Source organism: Lissotriton helveticus, chromosome 6 (assembly GCF_964261635.1).
Source record: "Lissotriton helveticus chromosome 6, aLisHel1.1, whole genome shotgun sequence".
Classification (NCBI taxonomy): domain Eukaryota; kingdom Metazoa; phylum Chordata; class Amphibia; order Caudata; family Salamandridae; genus Lissotriton; species Lissotriton helveticus.
Genome location: NC_136067.1, coordinates 1,158,352,464 through 1,158,365,200, shown reverse-complemented (window position 1 = coordinate 1,158,365,200; position 12,737 = coordinate 1,158,352,464). Strand labels below are relative to the sequence as shown.

Here is a 12,737-nt window from a genome sequence, read left to right as displayed (position 1 = left end):
ACTCAAGGCCTTCCTCCCTTCCCTTCGCGGTCGTTCGGTTCAAGTCTTAACGGACAACACGACTGCGATGTGGTACATCAACAAGCAGGGAGGAGTAGGGTCGCAGTGTCTCTGCAGAGAGGCTCTGCGTCTCTGGTCCTGGGTTCAGGACCATCAGATTTGTCTGGTGGCAAATCATCTGGCCGGAGTTCTGAACGTTCGTGCAGACAGTCTCAGTCGGCAGTTCTCTGCCGACCACGAGTGGAGGCTTCACCCGGAGGTTGTTCACGACATCTTTCGGATGTGGGGGACTCCTCGGGTGGATCTATTCGCCACTCGCGAGAATGCTCACTGCCTTTCGTTCTGCAGTCTCCAGTATCCGATGCAAGGAGCATTGGGGGACGCGTTTCAGCTGAGTTGGGGAGATCAACTCCTTTACGCGTTTCCTCCCATACCTTTGATTCCTCGGGTTCTGAGGAAGATTCGTCAAGACCGGGCCCAAGTCATATTGGTCGCCCCGGATTGGTCAAGAAGGGTGTGGTACTCAGACCTTCTCCGCCTCTCCTCTCACCCGCCGCTCCGTCTCCCTCACAGGGCAGAACTCCTCTCTCAGATGGAGGGGCAGGTTTTACACCCCCACCTCCAGACATTACACCTTCATGCCTGGAGATTGAACGGGGCAACTTGAGTTCTTTTTCTCTCCCTCACGAGGTGGTGGATGTCATTCTTTCTGCCAGGCGTGACACCACTAAGTCCATTTACTCCTATAGGTGGTCAAAATTTGTTTCTTGGTGCAGGGAGAGAGATGTTGACCCTTTGAAGGCTCATTTGTCTAATATTTTACAATTTGCCCTTTATCTGGCGCAGCAAGGTTTGGCTGTGGCCACGGTCAAGGGGTATCTTTCTGCCTTATCGGCATTTCTATGTTTGCCGGATCAGCCATCTCTCTTTAAATCTCCGGTGGTTTTGAGATTCTTGAGGGGTCTCATAAATATGTTCCCTCCTACTCCTTTTGTTGTTCCTCATTGGGATTTGAATCTTGTGCTGACCTTCTTAATGGGTTCTCCCTTCGAGCCCTTGCATAAGTGTCCATTGAGGCTTCTCTCTTTTAAAACGATCTTCCTCGTTGCAATCACCTCGGCAAGGAGGGTAAGTGAGCTTCAAGCTCTAAGTTCCAAACCCCCATTCCTGACCATTCATGCTGAAAGGATGGTTCTCAGGACCAGGGCTGCTTTTCTGCCTAAGGTGGTGACTCCTTTCCATCTTGGGCAGTCCATTACCCTTCCTACCTTCTATCCTCTCCCTCACCCGTCTAAGGAGGAAGAGAGACTGCACCGTCTGGACCCTAAGAGGGCGGTGTCGTTCTATCTGGACAGGACTAAAGACTTCCGGATGGATGACCAGCTGTTTGTTGGTTTTGCTGGCTGCAAGAAGGGCAGAGCGGTGCACAAGCGCACACTTTCCAGGTGGATAATCCTGTGCATCAAGATCTGCTACTCTCTTGCTGGTAAGGACCCTCCTGAGGGTATTAGAGCACATTCTACTAGAGAAAAGTCTGCAACATCTGCTTTGTCTAGGGGTGTACCTGTTGAGGATATTTGCAAGGCCGCGACTTGGGCCTCCCTCCACACTTTCGCGAAGCATTACTGCTTGGATACCGAGGTGAGGAGGGATGGCCACTTCGCGCGCTCTGTCCTCCAAGACTTCCTGGTGTAGCAGAGTGGGCACCCTCCTCCGGGAGTGGGGACTGCTGTGGGAATCTATTCACAAGGTGAGGAATCCACACGGCAGATGTATCTATCAGAAGAACAAGTTACTTACCTTCGGTAACGCTTTTTCTGGTAGATACTATATCTGCCTGTGGATTCCTCACTGACCCACCCGCCTCCCCGTTGTCCACTCTGCTATACCTGGTCTTTCTGTATATATGTTTATACTATTGATTTAGTTCTATGTGTACTGTGTACATTGTATATTTGCATATTTGCTGTCGTTGGTCCGTCCGTGTGCCTCGAAGGCACGGAAAAAAGGGCGGAACTGACGTCATCACGCCGGCGTGGGCCTGATATGGGGTCGGTGAGGAATCCACAGGCAGATATAGTATCTACCAGAAAAAGCGTTACCGAAGGTAAGTAACTTGTTCGTTAGGAGCCGAAGCCAAAACAGAATTTCTCTGCAACGCTGGACAGGAGACCGCAGGTGTCATGCTAAGAAGAATCGGCCACTCTGTGTAGTTTAACATTGTCAATGGAGATGTACCTTTTTTCTTTACGACCCGGAAGTGGAGGTAAAACGACTGTTCTTGTGACCTGCAAGCCAAGTGCAGGAACAGGAGCTCGATATGAGGGACCAAACTCTTTCTTGTTCTTGATCTTCTCTCGAACAAGTTCTCCAACTATGGGTAGCCAGCCAACTACCGGGATCCGCAACGCAGCATCAGTTGTGGAGGGCAAGTGCTTCTTTGCAAGACTGTCTCTCAAACACCTGAGTAGCCGCAAACACAAAATTCTTACACTTAGTTTGCCCAAGGACTTGGTACCAGAAGCCGGTGACTGCGAGTCATGGGGTAGAATCTTTGCGGCAGTGTACATGAGGTGCTTTGGCACTCCGTCAATGGCTGTCCTTCCCTCGGTCATTAAACATGTTCAGGATGAACACGGACCTGAGGCTGCGGTTGAATTGGGAATGAACCTCGTTGGCACATTTGACGTAGTTTCCGATCTTGTCCTTTCTAATATAAAGGGAGATGTGGTAAACTTCCAAGTGTCTAATGCTTTGCGCGATGTCCCCGATGTCAATAAACCCCGTCAGTTACCGATAATTATCACGGCGGCTTATAAGACAATAGGCCGTAATAGTTTAGGTGTCAAGCCTTTTTCTGCAAAAGAGAAAAAACAGACTCCGGGTGCGAAGTCTGATAAAGACGAGCAACCCAAATCTCTAAAACAAAATTGTAGTAAGAACAAAAGACAGGGTAAACCACAACAGAAACAAGAGTCTCGTCCTGCGCCACCAGGGCTTGCGTCTACTGAACACACTTATGACTTGCGCGACCGCGCGACCGCGTGACGATTAAATCGCCTGATCGTTTTCAGGTTCCTGATCAACGCTCTCCTCGTTCTTTACAGGACACATCGGCCTCATCGTCTGGTGGTGGAAGCGGCGGAAGAGGACGGGGGGGCCAGCAGAGTTGCGACCAACCCTGCCCAAAAGATGGAAAAGGCAAGCATGACAATTCTACACAGAAAAGACCCCAGTTTCAGAAAAAGAAAGTTGCAGCTTTAACAGCGAGATATGCCACAGATAGTGAGAACGCAGCTTCGGAATTTGATGTGGGCACTGACGCTGTTGGACAGTGCCGCGGAGATTACCATAGTGCGAGAGGCCCTGCGTCCACTACTGAGGTGACATCGACTGACTTATTCGTTGTTGTTGAGACAGCTGACACTAGAGTAGCTCCCCCTGAAAGACTTTTTTAGATTGACCTTTTAATTGAGGGTGACATACAACGTAGCATAAAAGGGGTATTTTGGGAAAATCTGACTACCAATTATGACATTTTGTTAGCAGAGGCTGACTGGCCCCGCCTTTTGTTCTCGCAGCTCCGAGAGGGGAGGAGGTATTCCACCCTAGTTTCGCGCAGTGTCGAAAGAGCATGCGCTGAATTTTGCAGAAGAGTGGGCTAAAGTGCTTGCGCCGGCTTTGTACCGTACTCATTGTGGTTGGGATAAATTCTCCCCCCAGCATGAAATTCCAGTATGGTCTTTACCGAAGCCTCAACCCCAGTATCCCATGCGGCGTGAAGCGAAAGCTTCCGTGGCGGAAATCCTTGAGCAATTGGAATATTAAGGAGTGATTGAAACTTTTGTGTCTCCGATGAATAACCCTCTTTTCACTGTGACCAAGCCTGATGGTTCTTACCGTTTGGTATTGGATTACCGGCATTTGAACTCGCATTGCCGTACCTGTGCAGTACAGAATACCCACGGCTCTGCCTTAGTGGATGGTCTTGTGCGTGGAAGGTTTAAAACCACACTTGACATATCTAATGGTTTTTTTTTGCCCACAACATTTCGGATTTAAGTAGTCAATGGACTGCTTTTACCAGTGGTGGCACGAAGCTAAAATGTAAACGTTTAGCTAAGGGCTATAAGAATAGTCCAGATGTGTTTTCTGCCCGTATAGTCTCTCTTTTAGATGGAGTCGACCCAGATGCGTCTTCGTATGTGGATGACATTTATCTCACAGACGACAAATTATGGGCGCATCTGTGCCGTGTTGACTGCATAATTTGTAATTTTGCGGACTTCGGTTACAAATTCAACTTTGCAAAGTCACACATTGCAGAGTACACAGTGTTGTTCCTGGGCTATGAGCTCAACAATGAAGGTTGAGGATTGGCTCCTCACTTCTTGGAGAAATGCACACAACTGTGCACTTCTACAACACTGAAAAAAATGCAATCCTTGCTGGAATTTTTGAATTTCGGCCGAATATGCCCAGCGTATCAAGCCATTATATGCTTTGATGCAACCAACTTTTACCATATCGTGCTGGCTGCCTGAACATTCAGCCATTTTGCAATCTTTGCAGGGTGATCTTCTAGAATCTAAATTCTTACTGACTTGTGATAACCACACCAACCTGGTGATAAGAATCATCCCTGGGGATGCGGGGTAAATCCAGCCAACACAGGCCAAGAAGCGCCTGGAATGGACAAAGGACCTAATCTAATCTCCGTTAAACTATGGGGAAGGGCGACATTAAACCAAACATGGTGCTGCCATGCAAAAATCGGAACCTCCTGTGTCCTATAAGGAACATATACCACGGGCACAGCTGTGTGAGTATAAGTGTGAAACACCTGAGTAGCTGCATCCACTGCAGGAAACGTCACCCATGAGTAAAATATCTCAAACGGGTATGCCACCTCAGCACTCACCACCAAAATAAACGCCATGCCCTCCAAGGTGACGTTATAAGCCTGCAAATGATTGCTGACCGCAATGCGACTATGCTGCGGTATGTCAACGCCATCCATAATGACACTGAAAAGAAGAGTTACATTGTAAAACAATGTAGCACAACTGGATAGTAATTCAAAAGGACACCGTTTGAAATGATTCAAGCTTGAAAAGACCAATGTAATTACAGGTAGGTTTATCCATCACCACTGTTATCCGGAAACAATAGTGAGAGGGTCATGGACTGATATAAGCACTACTCAAGCGTCATGTAATAATACTACCATTAGTTAGAGCGCCATGTAATAATGGAATAGTGGAATGTTTTTAGCCCGTCTTAGGTGGGATTGTGTGGGATGCTGTTAAATTTCAGATTCACAGCAGTATCTGTGTGGGGGATTCATCTACCTCTTCATGTTTCACCATGCAGACCTGGGACTCCCAATATGGAACCAAGGGCCCTCCATGTATTGCACCACTCACAGGCACACATACACCCAGTGCATATATGCAGCCTACACACACTGCACAGCACTGTTTCCTTCATGTACTGTACCACTCATAGGCACACATTCATCCAGTAAATAAATTTAAGATGCACATATTGCACAGCACTGTATCCTTCATGTATTCTACCACTCATAGGCACATCCAGCACACACTCACGATGCACACACTGCTCAGTACTGTATTATCCTTGTATTGTACCCTTCCAAGGCATACATACACCCAGTGCAGACACACCATCTATGTGCTGTGCAGCACTACACACCAACCCGATGTTGGCCTTAGGTCAGTTAAGCACACAACAGCATAATCTTAACTGAGTGAGCCTGTAGGCCTCACTCCAATGACACAGGTTAAAAAGGATCTGTTCTCTCCTACTGATCACTACACAGTATGCTGCCATCACACGTGCTCATGCTGCTTAACTCCTGCTGAAGCCAGGCCTCTCAACAGTATGGGCATAGTGCTTTGGGTGACAATCCCAGTCCCACAAAACTGCAATTTGTGAGACAGGACTATGTCATGGTGCACACACATGATCCATGTTTGCTGCAAAAATCAGCATTAGGAATCCAGATATCAGTACAATTGGTCACTCAGGGCAGGGGTACATGTCCATTACAATGCAGATGACTTTTCCATCCCAATAGATCTATTGCTCCACCCCAATAAATATACATATGTGCTCTGTATCTTATGAATTACTAGAATGTGCATGGAAAACCATTTTCAGTACAAGTAAAGACAATCTGGATGCAATTGGGGGCAGGAATCCAAAATTGCTTTATTACCCAACAAGACATGTCCCTTACATTCATAATATTGCAAAGGGGTGATACAATTTATTGTATGCATTTATTGTATGTTTTTATTGATGAAATTCCGACAAGAAATGTTTTTGAATTTTGAGATATATGACGTCCTTGAATTCACATCATATGTATTTCATAAACATTGTGCTCTAATATATGATGTTTACTTTTATTGTTCCCAAAGTGGTGTAATTGATAACTCTGGAGGAAAAGTCCTTGTTAAAAAAATTCCAGGGCAGTCTGGATATAGAGGAAGCTTCTCCAATGGAATTCGGTCACTGTCTTTGCCTCGCTGGAAAGAATCCTTTATCATTGCAGGTAACGCACAGTACAAAAATATTTCACCATTTGCTCTGCCATCTGTAGGTTGGACACATACATATTTTGCCATCCTTATTTGCCCATGTATGAAAACATTTCAATATAGTATGTTTTGTGTCACCAGTTTATTTTCACAAAGTATAGAAAGTACCAGTAGGTAAAAAATGCATAACGCATTTTCCTGTCATGTACGGTCCAACATGCATGTATTTTGTCTAAATGTTCAACCATCCTGTAAGAAAGCGTACGCCTGAGTTCAGCTATCTCATTTTAAACAATCCTGAATCATATTCTTAAGCTATCACTTTCATGTCAGTTCCCCGCCCATTTTTTCTGTGCACTAAGAGGCAGAGACAAGGATAACGTCAGATCAATCATGGTGGTACAATGCAACAATAAAACTTAGGACTTTATTATTCAAGTGCCTAAGACCAGTCTCTAGAAGGTGGAAGAAGGAAGAATAGGGGAGGAATCCGCGCCTAGACCTGCTGGACAGTGCTTCTTTGCTCCCCATCAAGGTTTAAAAAATAATTGAATATCTATCTATCTATCTATCAATTCACTGAAAAAAACAAAGGTTACAGGGACATTATAGTTAGGCTAAGATTTCACTCATAGAAAACCAGTGAAATTAAGCAGTTATAGTTACCTGAGCTAACTATAACTTACACCCCCGCAATGCACTGCTTATGACCTCACATATTACATCACTCATGACATGGTCAGTACGAGTGAAATCTTAGCCTAACTATAAGGTCCCTGTAACTTTGTTTTTTAGTGAATTTCTAATGTTTTTCAAATTCTATATTCTAACTATAAAGTCCCTGTAACCTTTGTTTTGTCTGTGAATTTCTATGTTTTTCAACTGATAGTCATGTTTGTACAGTGGTAAAGAAAAGTGGTAGGGCCTCCAACCATCTCTTAGGAATTCTGATGTGTGGGACTTACTGGAGGTAACAGAAGGGGTTCTTGACCGCCAACGACCCTCAGCATCCAAGGGGACTTCCTCCCCCAACCAATTGTGTGCCTGGATAAGCATTTGCAGAGTGTTGGAGAAAGGGGTGGAGCCCCCAACCAACTCCCAGCAATCCCGCTGTGTGAGACATACTGGAGGTAACAAGAGGGGTTATTGGCAATCAGGGATCATCAGGATCCAAGAAGACTTCATCCCTTCAACCAGCAGTGCATCAGGAGGCATGTTTGCAGAGTGGTGGAGGAAGGGGGCATGGCCTCAAAAGACCTCTCAGCAATCCACTGTGTGGGACTTACTGGATGTAAGAGGAGGGTAGTTGGCCCCCAAGGACCCTCTGCAGTCAAGGAGACTTCATCCCCCAACTAGTAGTGCTCCAGCAGGCGCGTTTGTAGATTGGTGCTGAAATGGCTGCCAACACTTCCTGGTTTGACGTATTGGCAGCCAATCAGATATCAACACGAGATCAGGAGAGGTCGCTGATCCTCCATATCTCTAAATATATATCGGGAAATGTCTTTAAATAACTCCGCAACTACTGAACAGATTTACACCAATTAGTTAAAAGTTCACTTTCTGGACCAACAGCTACCTTTTTGCCAAATGTACTGTAATTCCATTCAGCAATACGGGATGTAGCCATGTCTAAAGTTCCTATGGAAATGAACATGAGGAAAACATGTTTTGGGACCCTGCCTTTCTTACGGCTCCACTTGACGGATCACCCTGAAATTTTGAAGACAGCAGCTGAAACGTACGGCAAACTCATTTTGAAAATTTTGGGAGGATTTGTCAAATGACAGCAAAGTCCTATGGAAATTACATTCTAACTATAATTACTTACTGGCAACCGCCAGTAGGTAGTAGGTTTATATATTCACTAAAAAAAACAAAGGTTACAGGGCCTTTATAGTTAGGAAATAGAATGTAAAACAACTTAGAAATTCATAAAAAAAACAAAGGTTACAGGGATGTTATAGTTAGGTTCATATTTTACACACAATTGCGTCCCTTTAAACTTTATTTTTTCAGTGAATTTCTTTGGTTTTTAATGGTATTTCCTAACCATAAAGTAAAGTTATTATTATTTTTTTTAAAGGTGTGAGGTCCCCCATCAAAAAAAAGAATTACACACATAGGTATATATGCGAAATGTTTGAGTTATCTTACATTGTAAAGGCATACGTTTTGTGCCTAAATCAGTTATTAAAGTTGGAGTATCTGACATACCAGTTTAAATGTACTAATGACAATTAGTGGCTTTTTATTTTGCAGAATTATATACCTCGACATTAAGGTTATACACGGGTTACTCGAAAGCAAGATGGCGATCGCATAGGATCACAGCTTCCGAGCTCCTGCTCCCACTGGACGGCTTAACTGATTGCGATGTGTGGATGCCGGATGGCATAGCTGTCTTCGGAGCAGCTGAGTTTTGGGACGGGACAGGCAAACCTTGTTGATGGCATTTTTGGGCACGGTATGCTGGTTGTGTCCAGCGCGGTGTTGTGGAAGAGGCGTCTTGGAGCGCTCTTGGCATTTGCCGGGAGGTTAGCTTAATCGTGTTGCTGCATCCTGAGTGAGTGGGTGGGACTTGCGGCTGGAAACTTTAGATCTGCCTGGACGGCGGCATCAGAATTTCCCTCTGGGGCAGCTTCCACGGAGCCGTTCATTATTCCTCCAAAAACGGCAAAACAACCAAGGGAGAGACAGAAGTCTCCCCTGGCTAACATTGAAAAGAATGCAGGTGGAGGGGCGGAGCTTGCTCGCGACAAAGATGGCCTCTTGAACCCTCTGCTCCACGTGGTCATGCATTTATCCTGCATTTATCCTACAGTGTCATACTAATTATCTGCCTCCCGCCTGAGAATCAAGTATCGGAAAGCGAGCGCTAGCAGCAGCCCTGGCTTAAATGGATGAACATCCAGCCACGCCGGAAAAATCACTGTTGGAGGTGGAGCGACCCCTAGGTCAGCAGTCCCCGATGTCGAGTGCAGAAAAGGGCGGGGCTGTGCCGAGCGACGTTCGGCTAGATCAACCGCAGTCCTGCGGTAACTGGGGACGGCCTTACTACCAGTGGGGATCATCGATTGTTGCGGTCTCCGGGACCCAAGTGCTGCGCAGAAGCGAACACCCCTGCGGAAGAACGAGAATTGTGCTGAGGCGACGGAGGAGGCACGGCCGTGGTGTCCGGACTCGGCAAACACCACAGGCCACGCGAAAGACTGGTTCGGGTGACGTCGTTGTGGGGCGCGCCGACTCTGCGGAGGTTGCGGAGCTGTACACAGCAAACTGCATGAGAGGCTGCCTATAGCGGTATTTTTTCTGACTGGATGCGTGAGTCGCTTTGAAACACCGTGTATAAGGAACCGCCATTTTGGTGTTGTAAGGCTGGGAAAGCACCATCCCCTGTGGGCAATGAGAGGTGCTGTGACGGTGAGGCGGTGAGCTAATTGGAGTGAGTTCACCAGACATTACCCCTGAACGCTGCGGGGTCTCTGAGAGAGTGGAGAAATTGAGCTACACACTTTGAATATAGCTACGAGTGGAGACCTGTTTCTGGATGGAGTTGGTAAGAATTGGAAACAAGCGGAGGTAGCGGCAGGCGAAGGCATCATGCTCCAACGCTTTCAGGTCTATAGAGTGCGCGGGCGATGCAAGAGCTATTGGGGGAGGACCTAAGCGAACCCCCTGAGGTTATGGAACTGTCCTATGTCATCGAAACGTAATCCCCCCGTAAAATGGTCACCAACATATACAAAATAGCTATGTCTCACAGGGCGAACCGATACACTGCGGCCAGACTTGCCTGGCAGAGGGATCTACAGCTAACAATTGACGACTCTATGTGGAACTACTGCTGCGCAAACACTAGACGAATCTCACTGCATGGCCGACATAGACTCATTCACTTTAAGTACATCAACAGAGTATACTACACTCTGGAGAGGCTATGCAGGTACGGGTTGCTGGAGGAAGCGAGCTGCAACAGGTATCATTCCCCAGCAGCAGACTTTATGCCTTTATCGTGGCAATGCCCAGGAATATTCTCTTACTGGGAGGCCATATTCCAAGAATTGAGCAGAGTGGTGGAGACCGAGCTGGAGCCTGACTCAGCAATGGTGCTCTTGGGATATTCCAAAAAACTGCCTAAAGCACTACGTAGGCTTATAGATTTGGGTCTACTGATCGCGAAACGTAGGGTAGCATTATGTTGGATGAGAGGCCCCGTTCCAACAATTCAGCAATGGTCACATGATATGCTATACTACTGCACACAATCGGAGAATTACAGTGACTTGCTCCCTCCGCGGAGTAGACCTAAGAATTTTTGGGGGTTATACACGACTTACATGCTGGAGAGGTGGAGATGGCAGAAACTGGGGAGGGCAAGGCCCGCCTTGGTTCTCCAAACTACATTTAGCAGTTTGTTAGTCAAGAGGCCCTAATCAATGTGTAGTCGGAGGGATGCCAAACAAAACAAACATTTTTTTTAATGGTATACACAGTTGATTAGTCAAGGAGCTTAGAGGAGAAAAGAGTCAGAGTAAGCAGGGACATGGTGTAGTTTGGTCGTAATCCGTTATCACAATTACTGGGTTTTTATGTGTATGTTCTGACCCCTGTCTAAAGTATAAATGGCTGTCATTTGGGGTGTATGCCTCTGGGTGCTAACAGTTATGAAGCAAATGAAGCATAAGATGCATGCTGGAATTGTGATGCTGCCTGCCCGCCTTGAGTTGTTGGCCCTATAGTTGTGTACAGTTCACTTTGCTGCTGAGCATGCAGGCCCCAGGGTTGTAGGCGTTCAACTGTGTATGTTTGTGCCTTTTTTTGTTTTTCTTTCACAATAAAATGTTATAAAAAAAAAGAATGCAGGTAAGCCAAAGGAGTCCTGCACTGCTATCAATCGGTTGGAAAGCATGGGGTCAGGGAGGAGTAGGAATTTACCAGACCGCATGCAAGCTGGGGCTACAAAACTGGGGGGTACGAAGACATCTGAAGAGGGGGGTCTTGGCCCCCAGTAAAGACAATCATATCCCACCTCTTGCATCACCTCAGCCAGCTATCACTGACTACTTTAAGATCAAGGATGGAGGGGTTGCCAAATCACCCAAGAAACTCCTAAGAAGCTGGATTTCGATAAGTCAGACCAAAGTGCGTCCTTTGTATCTGATGAGCAGTCTGGGTTGGCCCCAGCACAATTTGAAACTATTGAGGTGGTAGCTGAAGGGCCGCTGACGGAGGCTCTCTGTCGTGTGTATCCAGGTTTTCTTCAAGAGTTGGGACTAGCAAACAGAGGGAGGTGGTCAGGACCCCCAGAGAGATGATCTAGGGGGCCCTAGGAAAAGAACACAGGTTTTTAATTTCGAAAGTAGAGAACATAAAAATGAAGGTCTACAGATGTCTGTACACCAAACTTAGAATGAACCTATTGGCATCATAGGAATACTGAAAGTAATGTTAAAGTGGATTAAGAACACAGTATTAGAAATCAAATACTGGAGCCCTGATGATGTCCGCATAGGACGAAATGCGTCGGCTGATTTGAATTTGTGAATGTGCTGGTCTAAAATATATGTGGAAATGAACTGTGACCTTTAATGTAAAAGAAGAAAAGGACTTGTTGAACAAGAACTTGTTGAAAAGAACTGTGATTTTGTTGAATAAAAGAAGAAGAACATTTATTTTGGAATAACAATTTTCTGCTTATGGACTGGTTATTGAAAAGATTCCAAATATTGGCAAAATTTGTTTTCAGAGAATGTTGGGCGTCCTTTTGAGTTTAATTGTTTATTTAAGGCCTGCAATACCCAACTGACTGATGTCATGTGTAAAGTGGAAGACCTGGAAAACCACCAGAGAAGGAATCATCGCCGTTTTCTTGGGATCAAGGAAGGCCTAGAAAGGGATGACATTCAATATTTTATCCTGGACCATCTAAGGAAAGATATTCCCAAACTCACAGGCTGGGACTGGGCACGTGAGGTTCAGAGAGTCCACCGGTTTCCTTTTACTCACCACAAAGCAATGAAGCCCAGCAGAGATCAAAGGCAGCAGAGGGCTATCTTAGTCTTTTTTGGTAATTTCCTGCTGCATCAATCTCTTTTTGAGAAGGCTCGCCCAGAGGCTAGAAGGAAATATAAAGAGTCTTCCTTTTTTGTGCTCCCTGACTTCTGCCAT

At 46.0% G+C, this 12,737-nt stretch overlaps 1 protein-coding gene across 4 annotated transcripts in view; it reads left to right on the top strand.

Annotated features, from left to right (window-relative positions):
• Positions 1 to 12,737, top strand: part of VIT (vitrin) — a 1,808,828-nt gene that overhangs the window by 830,283 nt on the left and 965,808 nt on the right. For all 4 annotated transcript variants that reach the window (XM_078648825.1, XM_078648826.1, XM_078648823.1 and 1 more), the window contains one exon: positions 6,447 to 6,580. In XM_078648825.1, coding sequence (XP_078504951.1) covers positions 6,447 to 6,580 — 134 coding nt within the window. The remainder of the gene's footprint in view (positions 1 to 6,446; positions 6,581 to 12,737) is intronic.